The sequence below is a fragment of the Calidris pugnax genome, unplaced genomic scaffold, assembly GCF_001431845.1.
Source record: "Calidris pugnax isolate Ruff unplaced genomic scaffold, ASM143184v1 scaffold269, whole genome shotgun sequence".
In the NCBI taxonomy this organism is placed as follows: domain Eukaryota; kingdom Metazoa; phylum Chordata; class Aves; order Charadriiformes; family Scolopacidae; genus Calidris; species Calidris pugnax.
The window spans coordinates 1,376,407-1,396,146 of record NW_015091347.1 but is presented as its reverse complement, the minus strand read 5'-3'; the positions used below and the strand labels follow the sequence as shown (position 1 = coordinate 1,396,146).

Below are 19,740 nucleotides of genomic sequence, written 5' to 3'. Positions count from 1 at the left end.
CCTCCTCCTCCACCTCATTATGCCCAGTGATATTTACCCAGCCAGAGCCCGGCTTTGTTGCAAGCAAAGCCACCTGCCTTCTCGATGGGAAATTATGACGGGGAAATTATAGGTATTTTCAATTTACCCTAATCTCATTTTAAAATGTGCAATTCAAATGACAATAAAGATGGGCGCAGTTGGGAATATAAATGAGCTTCCCTAACATAACAGCCCAGAGACATATAGTGGGCTCCTAATTCATTTGCAGGCATCCTGACACTTCCCTATTGTTATACAACAACAGCTAATCACCTTCCTTTGTTAAGTATGAATCACACTTCTCTTTAGTAGCTTCCCCATTGTTTGATGGTTTAGCAGCTATGCCTACGATTTACAGAGGAGCCTCTTTGTATTAAAATGAGCCCAGCTCCCTCCTGCACTCAAAATAAAAAAATAATAAAAAAAAGGAGATTAAAAAAAAAAAAAAGAGCAAAAGGAAATGAATTAAAGTCTTTGATCTTGACTTTCACAAATGGGATTGGGCTTTCTAATATTGCGGTAGCTTCCCTGTGAGGTGGCGGGTTTGGGTGTGAGAGTGTGTTTTGGGGTATTTTAAAACCAAAAAAAAAAAAAAAAGAGAGACAAATTGTAACTCATCAGAATGTAATTCCACTTGGTTACAATTATAATTCCTGCCTGGCTTCTTGTAATTAATTTGAATGATGGAATCAGATAGAGCCAGCCTACAGGCAGCCGGGAGGAGAGCCTGCATGCAAATGGTACCACAGGTCCCCGGGATGCTCACCAGGGCATGAGCTTCACTCCTCGCCCACCGTGCAGCCAGGCAGGCATCCCAAAACCCCCTCTGCTCCCCTTATTTTAAATTAGCACCTGGGAAATGATCGCCGGGATCATGGGCTGAGCTCCACGGGCTGCAAGCACTCCCAGACCTCCCGCGACGAGCCCTTCCAAACCTCTAACCCTGACTCCAAAAGCAGCCTGCGGGCCAAACGAGGAGGAACGAGGAGCTGGAAGCTGACTGAGATGCCTCTTCAGCTCTAGGCTTTCATGCTCCCCGGTAGGAAGCACAAAAGGGAATAAAATACTCCGGCGCTACAAGGATAAACACAGCAGGAAACCCTCCAACCCAGCGACGTGCTCCTCAACCCTGGTCCACAGACCCTTCCTTCACTTTCTTCCTCCTACTCCCACCTCCTGCAAAAAACACCGATGCAGTCAAATCCCTTCTTGCCATGAAAAGAAAAAAAAAGGTGTAAAAATGAGCAACTGCCTCTGTGTGTGCAGAGGCTGGGAGCAAATGGCTTTGGATAAGCAATAACCCTGCTCCTCCCCATCCCTGCACGCTGGATGTGCATTTCCATAGAGTCACTGGGCTCTGGCAGTATAAATAGTTTATGGCATATCAAACTATTAAACATGATTTTAATCCCACTTGTGATGTTCGGTGCATAACTCACAGGAGGCTGACTTTGATGTGGCTGGTGGAACGGAAATCACATTGAACAGATGTTCCAGCTGGAGTCGCTTAGTGTTTCCATTACAGACCCTGCTCTGGGTTTTTTTTGGGGCTTCTTTTTTTTCAGTTCCTTTTTTTTTTCTCTCTTTTTTTTTTTTTGTTTTGAAGGGGAGGGTTTTATGACTCAGCTCTTTCATTGCTGCTAAGACAGGCAGGCAGTGCCTGCAGGAGATTGATGGGAGCCAAACTTCAACTTTGCATCAGCTGAAAGAGGATATTCTCTCTCTAACCCCCATCCTGGTGTTTCTTTGCTGAGTGAGAGCATTTTTGACATTCTTTTGAGTTGCAAAAGAAAATGAAAGTGGGAGGAGTGATTTACCAGGCTGCTGCTTCCTGGGAGGGATTATTTTTGGTTCTTTGGGATTATTTTGCAAGGCCATCTCTTTTGAACTGTGCAGCTGGGCCACGTTTGCTGTGGTGGGAACGGTGGAGGCAGGGATGTGCAAGCTCCGGGGTGAAATGCAGCAGGTTGTGCTGGGCTGGGGAAAGCTCACCAGCCAAAACCTGCTGCCTTTCTCCTTATCCTTGCAGAAACCACCTCTTTTTCCCCCCCAAAGTTCTGATTGTCTGGTGGATGTTGGAAGAAGACACACTGGAAGGACCACCTTTCATCACTGGGGTGATGCAGAAGGGTATGTAGCCTTGCCCAGGACAGTTCCTCAGGATAAACAAGTGGCCCAGATAATTTTTGCTTAAGAAAAGTACCTTTAGCTCTCCACAAAGCCAAAGCAGCCAGTTGCCTGCCAAGTTGGGAGTGAAACCTAATGGACTGGGCAACATCTAGAGCAGGCTCTTCCATCCGGGATGAAATCCACCCCCGTGCAGGCTGGTTAATCCATCTTGGTATTTTTCTATCCCTCCATCACCCATCCAGCACTGGGAAATTGATATCCTCATTAGACCCCATTAAGAACAACATACTTTTAATAGCTGGGTAGGATATTATTATTATTACTTTCACAGCATGGAGTATTTAATGGCTCGGAGTGGAAATTGGTGTTCTTTATCGGGTCTTTCTCTTTTCAGAGCAGATTCCATCAGGCTCAGGGATGCAGCTCACGTCCCCTGCCCCACACTGTACAGCACGGTGTAATGATGTCTCCGGCTTCGCGTTGTTTGTGAGGACGCCTGTGCGTCTCCAGCTATTGTAACTGTTTGCCGGCTGTGAAATAACCCGTGCTATTATCTCGTTTTATCTGGCCGGTTCTGTCAGGACATGCCATCCAGCCACCCAAGAGCCTGTTAATCTTCCGGCAGCAAAAGCTGGAAGCCTTAAATGGTGAATTTTCTGCTGCGCACGAGTTTGTTCAGCCAGTTTTAATTGGACTCGGGAAAGCAGCTGGCATGCTAATATCCAACACCCTGCATTTGCAAATTGTTGGTAAATACAGCTGCAGGAATTGTGTGTCTGCAAATGAAGCCCGGCTGGAGGGAGGTCAGGATGAGCCCCAGAGCATCAGCTACTGCAGAGGAGGAGGGAAGAGACCTGCGAAACATGAATTGTTGAGGAAGGGAGATTTTGCTTCACGGATTTACAGTAAAGGGGAAGCGATGTGGCCCTCCACGCCTGTCCCCATCAGATGGTGACACTAGCTGTTGTTTCACAGGAGGGAGACTTCCCACCAATTGGGTGTCAAACATGCTGTCTCAGTGGAGAACGGTACAAAAAACTTAGCATTGAACAGCTTGTAAGACTGGAAACAGGCATTTTTGTACCAGAAATCTTAATGGGCATTATCTCTGCTACTGGTCGTGTCCAGAGAGGCTGCTTGCTCCGCCAAAACCAGTTGGATCCATCCCTGCTCCAGAGACCCCAGAGACCTGGATGAGGGCACGCATTCTGGCCACGTGCAATGCCCACCCAGAGCACGGCAGTCGGTGCTGCTTCCTCTCAAGACATAAAAGTTGGGAAGCAGCCTGTCCACGTGGATGTTCATCTCCATCTCATGGTCCACAGAGTTCAGGGGAGATGAGATCTGTCTTTGGCTTCACCGTATTAATATCCCAGTAAAGGGAGACCCCCAAACCCCAGCACCCTGCCCCTTACTGGGATGACCCTAGGGGTGCGATGGAGAGAGCTGGGAGGCTGGGATCCTGTCCTGGTTTGAGGTAAAACAGAACTAATTTTCTGTTCAGTAATTTTACTTTTTTAGCTGGGCCCCTTCTAACTAACTAAACTCTGAAATTAACAGCACATTGTTCAGAAACTGTTCACTCTCACAGTGATAAGGCCTGATTATACCAAGGAATGGTGAGCAGAGAGGCCCCTGCTTATACTTATTGCTGTAACAACCAAGGTCAGGGAAATTTGTCATTTGCCCCGTTGGAGGGTCGGAAGCAGAAAAGTGTAGAGGGGTCCCACCTGTAGGGAGGAGCGGACAGGACAGGTGACCCAAAACTGACCAACAGGGTATTCCATCCCACCCGCATCATGCTCAGTATAAAAGCTGAGGGATCAAAGGGTCAACCCTCTTCCTTCAATGGCCGACGTCCAAGGAGGACCCTGTCTGTTCGTCTGCCTTTGATCCCGATCCGAGCGTTCCTGACTCCAGAGCTGGAATCCAGCTCCTGTCCGTCATCAAGTCCAGCCTGGGACTTTCCTCTGTGCCTGCTGGTGATGTGATCATCATCCTGGGAGCTTGAGATGGTTTTGTATATACTGTATACTTTTATTTTATTTTATTTTATTTTATTTTATTTTATTTTTCCTTTTCTTCTTTTTCTTCTTATTTCATTATTTATTATATTTTCATTAAAGTAGTTTAGTTTTTTTCTAAACTCATAATTTTTTTTTATCCCCCTCTTCCTCTCCTCTCTTTTCCTTAGCGGGGGGAAGGAAGGGCCATATGTTGTTCTGGTTGGTCAATTCGGTCAAAACCATGACAGATCCCACAAAACCCAGAGCTGGCTTGGCCAGCTGCCTACTCACGCTGGATATCAATGGTGACAGAGGTCTCCTTCCCACTGGGAATGGCTTTGTTGGTGGCGCGGCAGACAATGCTCTCCCCGTTCTCGATGTCGGAGGGGGCGATGAAAAGGGTGCTCATGATACTCTCCCTCTTGCCGTCACGGAGAAGCGTCTGTGGGGGGGAGAAATGAAGATGAGAAAAGGCTCTTTCCTCCAGGAGAAGGGGCCCTTCCCCTGGCCGAGAGTTGTGCCAGGCTCTGCACAGCCCTCACTTCCACAAGTTTCCCAGCCAAGCAGTGTGCTCTGTAATAACATGTCCCTCCGGCTGGAATCTGCCAAGAAGCCTTAGGGGAACAAGCACAGGCAAATTTCACTGCATTTCCCTGGGAATTGGGCACTTAAATCCCATCTGCTTCCCTCCAGCCGTGCTGTGCCTAGACCTGGGAATCACAGCTCCGGTGAGATCTGTGTCACCCATCATCCCAGGAAAGAGGCAGCTGGGGAGAGATAGGGGGAACTGGCTTCTTGAACCCACTGTCACCTTCTGTGCCACCTGCCCAGGCCACTTTGCACAGCAATGAGTGGTGACACGGGATGGCAGTGACATGGGACTGATCCTGGCCATGGGTCTCCTGCTGCCACACAGTGGTCCAACCCAGCCCACGGTAAATCGTCACCACTCTGGCTGGCCTCATGCTGGTGGTCACTGTGATGGAGACCTGAGGATGCCAGAACCCCAAAACCTCTACCCTGGTCCAGCAGTGGTTAACCAGCTCCATCTGCTCAGCCGTGGCACCTTGTTTCTTCCCTGGATTTATCTGACTTCAACTTCCAGCCATGGTGCCCTGCCAAGCCTTTATCAGCAAGCCCCGGGAGCCTCATCAAACTCCTAATCCTCCTGCAAGTCCTTACAGACCAAGGTCATGTCACCCTGTACTCCTGGCTTTGGTCAACTAAAGCAATTGAGACTCTCAAAATGTTACATGGTTTTCAATGTTGTAGTCACTCCCTGGGCTCTCATCTGACTTCTCTCCAGTTTATCAACACCTTCTGGGGACCAGAAATACCAGAAACACCAGAAACACAGCTTTTCCCAGCCATTAATAACAGTGGTAAATGCCCATGGACACGTCCATCCCATAACTATGTATTTTGGACCCTACCAGGCAGCTTTTCTCTCTAACCCTGTATCCTTCAAGTTTCCTCCTCATAATGTAGGACAAGTGCTTTATTAAATTATAAACATATGGTAGCAACACTAATGCCTTCACCACCTGGGCTCATCGTGACACAGCCTTTGCACACACAGGCTTGTTCCTTTCCAAGGAACGATGCTGAGACACCATCACCATAATCAGACCAGAAACTGGGGAGAGGAAGGTCTGAGATCTATTCGTATGTGATGGTCAGGGCCTGAGGGCACCAACAGGGCTTAATTTCCCTGATGAACCTCATGTGGGGACTCTACCCAAGAGCTCTTCTTCCATAGGTCCAGGAGCTGTATTTAAGCTCCAGCTCTAGCTCAGGCTGTGTTTTGGGTGTGATGATGTGGACTAGATTTCCTGGCTTGGCTTCGGGGCTGCCTCATGGCTATGGAATTCCTGGAGACTGCTGAGCTCTGTGTGACTTTGCTATGACCACCAAACCTGCTCTGCTCATCTTGTGCCCTTGATGGTAAAGGATGCTGCCCCTCCTGTACCTCCCTTGGTGGTGAGGATACTGCCCTGTGCTTGCTTTGTTGTCACCCTCTGTGCCCTTCCCTTGTGGAACATCTCCACTTTTGATGCTGAGGATGTGGTAGTGACCCCCAAGCTGAGCACTGTGGGTCCTGGCTGTGCAGTACCTCCCCCCAGGTGCCCCTGAGCTCTGGGTTGGCCTCCAAACCCCACAGGATCCTAGAATATGGCTCTAGGGACCAGTCCCTATCCCCTTCAATAAAGATTGGGGTAAGTATGGGGGTTTTTCAGGCAATTATGGCTGTGATTGTGGTGGGGATGCATATTAATCAGGTGGTGGATTAGAAATTCAGAGAAAGAAAGACATTATCACTCAGTATAATGGGTTTCAGGCAATCAGTAACCTGAACAGTGCTGCTTCTTGGTTGACTGGGATATCTGGATAAATGAAATTGGGCTTGGGCTCTAATTCTATTGAAAAAGTAGAAAGGAAAAAAAAGAGGAATACTCTTAAAGGGGCCCTCAAAAGGGAAAGGCTTCTCAGGCCCCCAGAATCAAACCTTCCCATTCAAAAAATAGCTAAAATTGGCTGTTGGTTTTTCTGAGGGGTGTCTTACTTTATTAACTTTTCACAACGGTAAGACACTCACAAAAAAGGTCAAGTTAGAGGTGCTGGCTTGACCACCCCTGGCCCTGGAGCATCCCTTTTCCCTGCTTGTTCAGGGCTGTGTTTGTGGAAGGGGCTCATGGAAACCTCTTGCAAATCAGGAGACGTTGAGGTTCTGTTGACCCCAGGGTAGATGCTTCCCCCCCCACACACCATCCCTGGCAGCTGCTTGAAATGCCATGGAAAAGTCTGTACCACATATGAGGTGGAGCCGCAGCCTGAGAAATCTGCTGCAGGAGGTTTGTTTTGTTGGAAATAATCTAAAGAAACTAAAGGTGGGGGATTCTTTCCTCTGTGCTACCCATTACTTGGGGGTCTGAAAGGGAAAGGGCTTTGGTGCTGGCTCCCCAGGGCCAGGTCTGAGCAATCTGCCATGGAGAAGAAGGTTTGGGGTGGGCAGAATAAGTTATAAGCAGCCGTATGTCAACGGTTTGGATTTTTAATTAATACCACTTGATTTGAGAGAGGGAGAGAGGTCACATCTCCCTGGCTTTAATTAGTGCTGTCTCTTGCATTGCAGGCAGGGAGATGGGGTGATTTCCTCCTCTCTTCACACCCCTCAGCTGGAGTGACGGGGAGGAGGAGAGGAGGGTGCTCTGGCTCCTCGGCTTCTCCCAGCAGAGCGGGGTGTTGCTGGAATGAAGGTGGGTGGAGGCTTCACGGTGGCAGAAGAAGGGGAAATGTTTATTAAAAGATCTTCCAAGAGCTTGAGAGGGATGCCTTTGACTCCCGCCTTTGAAGTTTGCTTGCATTACAAATGGCTGCAAACTGACCCATTTTATGTCTCGAATTATGCTCTTTAGAAATTTTCATTAGAAATGTCAAGTGTTACTGAATCTTTAGCACTTACTTATCAGGCATCTATAAACAGGAGAACATGTGGGTACCCGTTCTGAGTACACTGCTGATTGCTCTTTGATGTTTTCCTTTATGACCCAATAAAGGCTTTCTGTTTAAATTAAAAAATGCCAACAGCCCTGACGATCCTTCATGGAAAATTGCAGTTGGAGGAGGGGACATATGTCACTGCAACCACTTTTTGATCCACAGGCTCAGCTACGGCCAGGTCAGTGTGCTGCTCTGCACAATATGAACGCTGCTCCCAGGTGGGAATTTTGGGGGGAGAAGTGAGCACACCAGGCAATTTATAAGCTGTGAGAGGGGGACAAAAAACCAGCCAAATTCAGAGCAGAGCACGTTTTGGTGACAGCTTGTGGTTTCCCACTTGCATCCTCCCAGCCTCTCTGTGGAGGAGGTTGTATGGGGTGATGTGGGGTGAGAGTCTCAGCTCTGCAGAGCTGAAGGTGCTGCCCTAGATATTTTGGGGCTGTGTGAAGAGCAGTGTCAGGCCTGGTCCACCTTCCTGAAGCCAGGGAATGGCAGAGCCTTTGTCCCCAGCCCCATCCTGCCTCACCTTGGAGTAGGTGGCTCCGTTGATGACTTCTCCTCTCCGCATCCAGATGATGGAGGCTGCTGGCTTGGCGTTGTCGGCGTGGCAGGTCAAGTTGAGGGGGTCTCCTGCTCTCAGGCTGATGATGGGTCCCCCCATAATGACAGGGTCGTCTGGAGGAACTGGAAGGAAATGGCGCAGAGGAGACAATGTCATTTGCTATAGCATTAAACCAACCTTCCTGCTGCTCCCTGTGGGGACTTATGACCTCTCAAACTTCTGCAGCTGGCTTTGATGGGGCTGTGGCATCATGCAAGCCCATCCCACCATGCTGGTTTGCCTTTTGCTGCTTGCATAAAAGCTGTGCCCCAGATTTGAACCACAGCAGCAGAAACTGGCTCAAATTTTAGAGGGGACGTGGCTCAGGTGGTGGTCTGAGCTTTGCAGTAATATGAAGATGGTTGCAGTTGATGATCCCAAGGGTCTCTTCCAACCTAGATGATTCTATGAAGGCTCAAGCTTGTAGTAGAGAAATCCACTAAGGGCTACTAAATACTCAGAAGCACTTCTGGTCCAGGATGTCCAAGATGCAAACTGGGAGGATGGAGAGCATTTGAAGGAAACGGCCCCACTTTTCTTTTCCTCCCCAGGCAACTATAACTAGCTGCTGCTGGACACAGGATATGGGGCTCAGAGGGGCTTTGGGCTGACCCCTACTCCTCTGACTGCAAATTGGAAGGTAGGTGAGTGTGATTTGGAGGAGAAGGGCAGGAGAGTTGGGTTTGCGCTGTTGTCTATTGCACTTTGGGGGGAAAAACAGCTTATTATGGGCATCAGGAGTGCAGTTTCCAGCCCACCTGCCTTTGAAGAGGGCTCCCTCGCCAGCCCTCCATCAGGGAGGGATGGAGGAACCCCTGAGCACTCCCTCACCCTGCTTTGATTTCCCTTGTCGCTTTTGCTCATCATCTCTGCTGCACAAAAGGTTGCGAAACTCCTCTCATTTGGTCAGACTCCCTCTCACGGCAGCGAGTCTTTTAAGCGGCTCCCTCTGTGAAAGCAGATTTTGCCGGCGGTGTCAAGGAGACATTCCTTTGAAACCACCTCAGCCTGACAGCCTGTGTGAAGCTGCGTCCTCATTACAGGACCGAGGTTTTGCTGGTATCACAACGGCCTCTGGGCATCTCTGCTCCTTGTGTTGGGAGGCACTTCATGCCACAGACAAGGGGGGATGAAAAGAGGGAAGCTGGAGATGAAGGGCACCTGGGCACGGCCGCCTCTTTTGTGACTAGCTCTTGAAGCCTGGCATCTCTAGCCACCCCCAGCATGGTAAGAGATGAAAGTTCAGCTGGAGAAAGGGGCTGCCCTTTCATCCTGCAGAGAGTACCTGTCATCTCTGCCACCCTGACCCTGGCACAGGTTGCCCAGAGAGGTGGGAGATGCCCCATTCCTGGAAACGATCAAGGTCAGGTTGGACTGGGCTCTGAGCAACCTGATCTAGCTGAAGATGTCCCTGCTCTTTGGAGGGGAGGTTGGACTAGATGGCCTTAAGGAGTCCCTTCCAACTCAAACTATCCTATGACTGGGTCTGCCCTAGACAGTACCTGCTCTGGAGATGGAGAGGTCTGTACAGGTGTCATTCTAGCTCTTCCCAACTAGATCCTTTGGGCAACCAGACGCAGGTCTTGCTATGGACAGACATGTTGTCCAGCCACCTCGTGGCCAGTTTCTGGAGCTCTTGAGGCCCACATGGCATTAGGAAACCAGCAGAAACAGTGGAAAGGCATCTCTGTTGCAGCCCCTCTCTTGCCCAAGCAGAAGAACTCATGTTAGCAAAGGATGTAGGAAGAAATTATTGCTTCACAGCCGTCTCAGGAACAAGTGGCAGAAGCCTCCTATCCTTCAGCATCCTCTCTGGGGGAGACCTGCCAATTTTCCACCAAAGTGGAGCTGCTTTTGTTTCAAGTCAGAGCTATTTCCCCCTCCCTGAGCTGGTTGGCACCAAAAGTGAATGTCAAAGTTGGCCAAAGACCTCTCTGAAATCCCCGAGTGTGTCTCTGCCTCTGCTCCTGAGCTGCCCTGGCATTTTTAGCTGGCTGAGAAATATTGAAAAGCTCCTCGCTGGCTCCTCCAGTGTTGGGCTGAATTTGGGAGATGGAAAGGGATTATGTTCTCTGACAATTCAAAGGTGGCTGCCCGCATCCGCACAGGATTTGTAGGCAAGGCAGATGTGCTGGTTGCACACAACGCTGGTCACATACACATCTGCCAAACGCTGTGAGTAATGGGATTTTTCAGCTCAGTGGGTGGAACCCAGGGACTGGGAAAAAAAAAAAAAAAAAAAAGAAAGCTTTTCTACATGGATCCAAAATGTGTGGGTTTTTTTTTTTCAGACTACAAGAGTGAAAAAAACCTGTGAAAATCTGTGGTTTGGGTTGTTGAAATGCGTCAGCATGAAATATGAAAATGTGGAAAATTCTGCTTCTTTCTGATGCTGTTTAACTATTAAGAAAGTATTTCTTTTCACTTTTTAAAAAACAACCCTTTCACTGGATGAGTTGACGTTGTTTAAAAAAAACAACCACCAACATCCTGATATTTTTCAATAGTTTTTTTTCTCCCTCACTGAAGCTATTAATTGAATTTGACCTCAGCTTGTAAAATATTGGAAATTCATCTAGTGAAGCAGGGAAAAGACCAACCCACAAGCCTTTCTCTGAAGAGCCTCTTGGTATTAAATGAAGGGACTCTTACAGTGGGTTGTTTAACATTCCTCACTGGTGTCCTTCCCCACTTGCTGACAGCTGAAGACTTTTTTTGGCAACCACTGGCTTAACATCATCCCCTCAAAGCAGTCCAGCCTGTCCCGTAGCTGCCCATGAAGCCGAGGGGACACCATGGGACAGGGTGACAACCTCGCGCGTGGAACAACTTGTGTTCCCTTGAGCCAGAAAGTCTTGTTTTGTTCCTGTTTCCCACTACTGGATGAGCAGCAAGACTTGGGGAGCTGCTCAAGGAAGTGAGAAGGAGAGGGAATGGGTCCTGGTTACATCTTCTGAAGTAGGTGGTTATCATCCCCTGGTTATTCGTGCAGCCGTGAATGATTGATGGTCTCCAGCTCACTAACCAGGGGATCGGGCTGGGGGTCAGAGGGGCTGATGAATAGGAATCAGCAATGTCTCTCAACAGCTCTAACTTAGGCAAAATGAAGGATGGATGTTTTCCTTCCACACTCAAACTCCAGCCTGGGAAAGGCGGCAAGAGGAAGAGAAGAATGGAAGATAAAAAGGGAGGAAGAAAGAAGGTAAAGCAAGAAGCCAGTAGCATAGAATCATGATCCATTATTCATCTACTGTGCTCCCAGAATTGGTTGTTATTATAAGGCACCACCACAGAATCTGGTCTCCCAATTTTTAATCACATAGATGTAGAAGTGCTAGCCTCTCTGATTAATGCAGAGATATAAATAGGAAGGATTGTTTGGGGTTGTGGGGGTGGGTTTATTCCTGACAGCAAAGAAGATGGAATTAACCTTTATATGCCTGGAAAGTTGAAAAATAGAATGAAATGAGAAAGAGAAGGGATCCATGATGGCTCAAACCCACAAGAGTAGGAACAAGCTGGGGAGATGGATGACATGCAGCTGTTTGAGGTGGGAGTCCAGATTATCCCCAAATGTCCATTGCACTGAGATCTTCTGGGCTGGGAGGTGAAACGCCCCAACAGGTCTTCTGTTCCTCACAGCGCATTCAGGACCTCAGCTGGAGATCTGTCCTTGTCTTCACTGCAGACAAAACTTTCTGAAGAAACCATGATAGGCTTCTCCCCATCAAATCCCCAATTTTCTGTCAAAACACAGGGCTTGCTGAATATTTTTAAACCAACCTTGGACAGTCATTAATCTATTCTCCATAGCTGTGAGCTGCTTGGGTAAGGACAGCTTGGGGGTCTTTGCTCCTTGCCCGTTGGAGTGCTTTGGGAAAAGCCCATTTTACAGCACATCAGCATAAAGAAATACGAACAAATGAGTGTTGCTCTTGGGCTGTGCATTCAGCAACTTCTTCAATTACTTGGCTAGTTAGAGGCTTTCTTGCACACGGTCCCGCCCTGTGAGCCTTAACTGTATGATTAATCAATGAGACCCAGCAGAATTATTCAGTGCTGAACTGATACCCCGGGCTAACACCGCAGCTTTGACTAAGAACAAACATGGATGTCTCTAAACGCTCCCGGCAGCTGGTCAGCTGGCCAGAGCTGTGGCGAGCAGACAGAACCTCAATTATTAGCAATATTTATTGAGATAACAGGATCCTCCAGGCAGAAGTCAGCTCTGGCAAGTGGAGAAAGCCAAAAGCCCTCCAGCCATCAGCTCTTCTTCCTAATTAATGCTGACTGCTTTCCCCCCCCCGCCCCACCCTCTCTGTTGTTGTGGCTGGTACCTCCTTGCTGTTGGGTTTGTGTAACCCAACTGCTCTTGGGACATCGTTGAGAGGTTCAGCCCCAAATGGTCCCCTGTGGGGAAGGGCTACTCAGCTGCTGGGCTGGAGAAGCAGCCCCCGAGGATTGCTCTGAGCTGTGTTATCTGTAAGAAACGCTCAGCTGATGTGAGACTCAGCACAAGTGTCCCCCTGAGGAACGAGATCCCCTGGGTGAGGCATCACAGATGCATCACTCATTGTCCCTCCAGGGTCCGTGGCACTCTGGGCTAATCTTATACGTGTGGTAAGCAAATAACAGTGACCAGAAGATGCTCTTGGTGATCACAAACCATTGGGAGATGTTTCCTACTCCCGAAGCCAAGCCCAGGCCAAAAGCATCCCCAGCTTTTTCCTAACAGCTCTTGGGCCAGCTGCATCCCAGCAATACAGCCCTCTGCAAACAGGAGGCCCCGTGGAGATGATGAAGCCAAGGTGAGGATGGGTATGTTTGCTCCTGTATTTTGTCTCTACAGCGAGGAGAGCGGGAGGGAGCCCCAGGGAGATGGCCCGGAGGGATTCTGCTGGCTCAGCTGACCCTCTCATGCAAGGAGGATCGATCTGGAAGCCTTGCTTGTTTGTGTATTCAGATGTCGCATTGCAGGCGTGTCAGAGAGGCATGTTTGCCTCTTGTAGACAAGTCAAGCTTATGAGGGCATCACAGCACACTTGCTCTGGGTGACTATACCTGGTCTGATCTGCATCCAGCTGCCTGCTGGGGTTGGGAGGGGGGGGAGATTTTGCATGCTGAACATTTTCCTTTGCAAATTCAGTCTCTACTCCGTGTTGGGGTGTTTTGAGCCTGGGTTTGCTGGCTGTCAAGGTGCTTGTGAAAGAAGCAAGATTCAACCTGCAGCCTTCATGGTCTCCTCACCTCCCCAGGAAGATCCTGTCCTGCTCTGAGAAGGAGCAGGCACTTGCCCTCTGTAAGCGGTTGATATAGCAAGACCGGCGGGGTGTGACTTTAACAATAAGCTTGGCGTTAATGATGTTCAGCAAAACGACGAGTTAATTAGCTGCTCTATCATTTTTGTGCTCCACTTGGGGCTGGCACATCCTCCTCTCTGCTTGATAACTGCTGGGAGCTGCCTCCTCTTTGAAGCCATATCTGCTTCCCCTCGACCCCAGCCTTGAGGTGTTTTGTGGAGGTCAGTGGCGTTGCTCTGCAAAGGGGCTCTGGACACCTTGGGGTGGGGGGTTTGACCACACTCATGGCTGTTGAATTCAGTTTGAGACAGGCAAGGAGAAAGGTTGTGGAGCTGATCAAAGGAAAAGAGCAGTTTTCCGACCAGGTGAGGTCAGAAGAGATCGGCTTGTTTAATTGGGTGAAATGAAGGCTCAGAGACTATGACTGGTTGCAGTGAAAGAACTGGGGGAAGGTCGGGGGAAGACAAGGGAAAAGCAGGGAAATTTGGACAATCGGGAAGAAAGAAGGTTCTCAGTTCCATCAAGGACAGCTTCCCAAGAGGAGAAAAAGGGCCCAGAAAAAAAAACAACCACGCTTTTAGGATAGAGCTTGATACAGCGGGTAAGAGAATCCCCTGGTAGGAAGGATGTTTCTGGCAGTAGTTTCCCAGCAGGCTCTCTGGGGTCTCACTGTGTTATCAAGCCTGAAGGCTAGAAATTGTGAGGACCTAAACCACTGCAGAGCAGCTTACAGCTACATGAATGTTTAGCTTTTCATTTATCAGGACTTTACACATTTAGGATTCAGATTTCCAGCAGCTCTTCTGAGCTAGGAAGGTTATAAACAGGCTCTGGGGTTTTGTCCAACACTTTAAAGGCTGAGATTTTGCCGTGTCTGGGTGCTGTCACGGGTTATGTTTTCCAGGGCAGCACTAACCAGAGACTTATGGCAAGTCTGTGGGGCTCGGAGACCTGAGCTCTGGAGGAAACCTAATCCTAGACTATCTTCCCCTCGACCACCTTGGCACACATCCATTCCACCTCTCCCCTTCCTAATGCAATTAGAATTGTGATCTCTTTGCAGATGAGGAGCTCTGGCAGGTGAGGAAAAAAGGACGATACAGGGCAAGTGGTTCAAATTTGCAAATAGGGTTGAGAGTCCTGACTCTAACTTGTAATATTCCCCCCTACTCCAAGCACGACCGACCAGATTTTTCCTTTGCATCCTCCATCTGAAGCCTGAAGACCGTGTCTGTCTGCAGGCTGCTCAGCAGGGTGAGGTGAGGCTCTTCTGCAAGGAAAACAATCAGCGAAGCTGCCTGTGTCCTCCTTCCCTACATCAGGCAGGCTGAAAAAACATCAGTCCGTGTTGTGCACTGTCGGTTTAGAGAGACCACGCTGGTTACAGTGCCAAGGTTGGCACCACCTCAAAGCCTACAGCCCCCCACCCTGTGTCCTGCCAGGCTCTGGTCCTGCTGACATTGGCGTGGGATGGAAGGCTGGTCGTTTGGATGATGCCTGCGTGATTGGCAACCTTCCTGCCTCTCTCCCATGCCAAGCCCTGGCAGGGTCACTCACCCTGGGAAGGATGGTGATGGGATGGGGTGTGTGTGATACAAAATCTTAACGAAGTGCCTCAAGGTCCTTGCTTGGCCAGGGATGGATAGCAAAAGGGTGTGTTCCTTGAAGGTGTTGAAGATGACGTTGTATGGGGCTTGGAGCAACCTGGTTTAGCGGCAGGTGTCCCTGCCCAGGGCAGGGGGTGGGACAGTCAGGACAGCAGGTCCAGAGAGGTGGTTCTACCACTTTACTCTGCTCTGGTGAGACCTCACCTGGAGTATTGTGTGCAGGTCTGGAGCCCTCAACTAAGAAGGATATGGACCTGATGGAGCGGGTCCAGAGGAGGGCCACAAAGATGATCAGAGGGTTGGAGCACCTCTGCTCCGAGGACAGGCTGAGGGAGCTGGGGTTGTTCAGCCTGGAGAAGAGGAAGCTCCAAGGAGACCTAATAGCAGCCTTCCAGCACCTGAGGGGGGCTACAGGAAGGCTGGGGGAGTCTGTTTACAAAGGCTGTCAATGACAGAACAAGGGATAATGGCTTTAAACTGGAGAAAATCAGATTTAGATTAGACATTAGGAATAAGTTCTTTACTATGAGGGTGGTGGAGCACTGGAACAGGTTGCCCAGGGAGGTGGTTGAGGCCCCATCCCTGGAGATATTCAAGGTGAGGCTCGACGAGGCCCTGGGCAACCTGGTCTAGTTGGGGGTGTCCCTGCTGACTGTGGGGGGGTCGGACTAGATGACCTTGAAGGTCCCTTCCGACCCAGATGATTCTATGATCTTTAAGGTCCCTTCCAACTCAAACCATTCTAGGATTCTATGTCATGTCTAGAGGTCCCTTGCTCCGCTGTTGGAGTTCTGCCTCCTTCTTCTCGCTGACCCAGGGGAGCTGAGCCTGGGCAGCCTGAAAAATGCAGGGCAGCAGCGGGTGCCCCTGGAAAGGCTCCTGACTGCCGCCGAGCAGAGATGGAGAGGAAAGAGATGCAGGCAAACAGCACAGCCTGGGGAAAACACGCTAAAAAATAAATCAAAAAGAAACAAGGGGAGCAGGGAGAAAAATAGTGATGAAAGTTTAAATAGTGCATCTCTTTCTCGGTCCTATTTGTCTTGTGGCACCTCGATGCGTGTGTGTGTGTCTGAGTGGGAGGGTGGGCTGACAGGGATGATGCCTTCTCCTCTCCATCCCAAGGGGACACAGGGATGATGGCCGGGCAGCCAGGGGAGGGTGACCCAGAGCAACCTGTTCCCCTCCTGTCTGTCTCTGCAGCTGAGCACGATGCGGGGACCTTCGTCACGTTACGAAGCTCATGGAAAACAAACTACTAATATTTCCTAAAACCCTTTTTTCTTCCCCCTTTCCCTCCCTAATCTTTCCATTGATCTACCCTAAGTCCCACATTTTCCAGAGTCCTTTGGGTCAGCAGGCTGGATTTCTGGGGTGCAACCATGTCCTGCTGGAGAATGCAGAATCCTCAGACCCATGCCTTACCCTGCATTGAATCCCAGCCAAGCTCTGCCTGAACTCAGCAGCTCAGCTCCACTTTCTGTCCAGGACAGGCTGATCTTGCTCCACCAAACCCCTCTTCAGGCCACGTGGAGGACTATCCATGTAATACCCTTTGCTTTTTCAAGCTGGGTGGGGGTGTTGGCCCCAGATTCTTTCCTAGAGGGTGCATTAAGTATTTGGTTTTCATGTCGGATTGGAATTAAACCAAGCTTCAAAGTTCTGAAATCCTTTGTGAGACCCGGCTCTGGGCAGCATCCATTTTTGGAGAAAACAGGAGCAGATCTGACATGGGATAAGGGAGCATTTGTATTCTGCTGAAAAGCCTTTCATATGAGGGGAAAAAAAGAAAAAAAAGTTTTGCAAACCTTTCCAAGCTTTAATAAACAGCCAGATGCTGTGTGTGTGGGCAGGCAGGTAGCTAAATTTCACTGAATTTCACTGAATGTTTAGAGTTGGAAGGGACCATAGAGATCATCTAGTCCAACTCCCCTGCTGAAGCAGGATTGCCTAGAGCTTGTCAGAGCATGTTACTCAGGAGCATCCAGGCGGGTCTTGAAAATCTCCAAAGAAGGGGACTCCACACCCTCCCTGGGCAGCCTGTTCCAGGGCTCTGGCACCCTCACCGTGAAGAAGTTTTTCCTCATATTTGAGTGGAACCTCTTATGTTCCAACTTGTGCCCGTTGCCCCTTGTCCTCTCACTGGGAACCACTGAAAAGAGTCTGGCTCCCTCCTCCTTCAACCCTCCCTTGAGATACTTGTCAGCATTAATAAGGTCTCCCCTCAGCCTTCTCTTCTCCAGACTAAAGAGCCCCAGCTCTCTGTCTTTCTTCATAAGGGAGATGCTCCAATCCTTGAATCATCTTTGTTGCCCTTTGCTGGACTCTCTCCAGTAGTTCCCTGTCCCTCTTGAACTGGGGAGCCCAGAACTGGACGCAGGATTCCAGTTGTGGCCTCCCCAGTGCAGAGCAGAGGGGGAGAATGACTTCCCTTGACCTGCTGGCCACACTCTGCCCTACACAGCCCAGGATTCCGTTGGCCTTCCTGGCCACAAGAGCACACTGCTTGCTCATTGGCATTTTGCTGTCCACCAGGACCCCTAGATCTTTCTCTTCAGAAGTTGTCTCCAGCAGGTCCGCCCCTAACCTGTATTGGTGCCTGACATTCTTCTTCCCCAGGTGCAGGATCCTGCACTTTTCCCTGTTGAACCTGAAGGTCTCGAAGGCACTAACTTTCAAGTGCAGCCAACTCAGAAGGAAGCTTTGACACTTTGCAGGGGTAAGGAGACCTTCCCAAAACCTCTAGACTCTTCTTAAGTGTGGGCAGCAACCATTTAGACCCCTGCTTCCCCCTCCGTGGTGCTTTTTGGGGTGACCTTGAGTGTGTATTGCCCAGGCACACATGCAGACCTGTTGACAGCCAGCAGGCACGGAGAAGGAGCAGGGACCTGGTGGGTGACATCCCCTAAGTCCAAGGGCACCAGGGAAGAGCCAGGCTGCAGAAAGGTCCTCCAAGCGCATCCCTCTCTACGGCAGCCACAGATCCCCCCTGACACACTCCCGCAAACAGAAATAAAAAAGGGTTAAAGCAAAAGATTGAGGAAGGGGCTGGTGGCACAGCTTGTGTCCTGTCTCCCCTCATCTGCAGGACCTGCCCGAGCCTTCTCCTGGAAGCCGGGGGGAGAGGCAGGAAAATCATTATCTCCCCCGATGTAGGCCAGCACCCCCTGCCTCCTCCTCCCCCTGCGCGCGCCTCCCGGGTGCAGACTGACAGATCAGAGAACGCGGGCAAGAAACAGAATTCATTATTTTTCCCTGCGTGTCAGAGGTATTTTCAAATTGTTTTTTAAAAAAAAAGAAAGAAAAAAAAAAAAAGGAGGAGGATTCTTGCTGTTCATTAAAAAAAAAAAAAAAAGGGAAGAAATTACGCTCTGGAGAGAACCCCACAAGCTGGCCCCCCTCCTCCAGCCAGATGTTGCTGGTGGGAGCTGCTCTTAGATCTCTTCTGCAGGATGGATGGGATGGGAGAAATCCTGCCCGCTCCGGTGAGGTTCAAAGGCCTGAACGTGCTCCTCAGCCGCACGCCGGGTGCTCGCCTGTCACCGAGAGCAGGTCTCATCTGTGGAGCGCTGGGTCCCTGCCCCGGTCTCTGAAAATTTATGGCACCCAAGCAAATTGGAAATTAGTGCCCTCATCCTGGGGAGCTCATGGAACACGTGTCCCCAGCACCCTGTGCTCCTGGTCCTGTAGAAACCAGGAGGCACCGTGAAAGGATGAGGAGCACTGCTGGAAGAAATGGGAGATGGGGACTCAATCATTAAGATTAGGGGCTTGATTGTCCGGGTCCACCCTAAGTCTGTAAATGCCTAGTTAAGGGGAGAGGAGGCGGAGGGGAGACCTTCTTACTCTCTACGACTCCCTGAAAGGAGGGTGTAGCCAGGGGGGGTCGGTCTCTTCTCCCAAGTCACAGGTGATGGGACAAGAGGAAATGGCCTCAAGTTGCGCCAGGGGAGGTTCAGGCTGGATATTAGGAAAAATTTCTTCACTGAAAGGGTTATCAAGCATTGGAATGGGCTGCCCAGGGAAGTGGTTGAGGCACCATCCCTGGAGATATTCAAAAGACAAGTTGACCTGGTGCTCGGGAATACAGTTTAGTGGTTTGGGTTGTTTTTTTGTTTTTTCTTTTTTTTTTTTTTAATGGTTGGACTAGATGATCTTAAAGGTCCCTTCCAACCCAGGTGATTCTGCCTTGAGCTCTGTTGGCCAACATCTCTTCCTGTTAATTAGCCAAAGGTACATATTATCCTAAGAGCCCTTGCAGGGATAGGAGACCCAGCACAGATGAATCCTGCAAATCCCTTCAGGTGGGCTTTGCTGGGTGCCCAGTGCAACAGCAAAATGAGAAACATGTAAGAGAAGGAGTGGAAACGGGAAGGATTTGTCCTTCTCCTCTGGCATGAAGAGCAGGGAGTGCATCACCCAGGGAAGAGGGTGGGTGGGAGATGCCCTGGGGGTGGGCACAGCCCTTCCCCACTCCCTGCAGGCTAACAAGGTGGGGGGTTGCTTTTCCAGCCTTGCGGCATCTCCAGCCTCAATCCTCCAGGCTCCTGTCTGGTTTTCAGGGGCAAAGAAATAAA

The 19,740-nt window shown here is 49.8% G+C and overlaps 1 protein-coding gene across 2 annotated transcripts in view; it reads right to left on the bottom strand.

The window, feature by feature from the left end:
* KIRREL3 (kin of IRRE like 3 (Drosophila)) overlaps positions 1-19,740 on the bottom strand; it is a 266,584-nt gene that overhangs the window by 59,151 nt on the left and 187,693 nt on the right. For both annotated transcript variants that reach the window (XM_014961052.1, XM_014961053.1), the window contains exons 5-6: positions 8,185-8,342; positions 4,449-4,599 (exon numbers count right to left, since the gene is read on the bottom strand). In XM_014961052.1, coding sequence (XP_014816538.1) covers positions 4,449-4,599; positions 8,185-8,342 — 309 coding nt within the window. The remainder of the gene's footprint in view (positions 1-4,448; positions 4,600-8,184; positions 8,343-19,740) is intronic.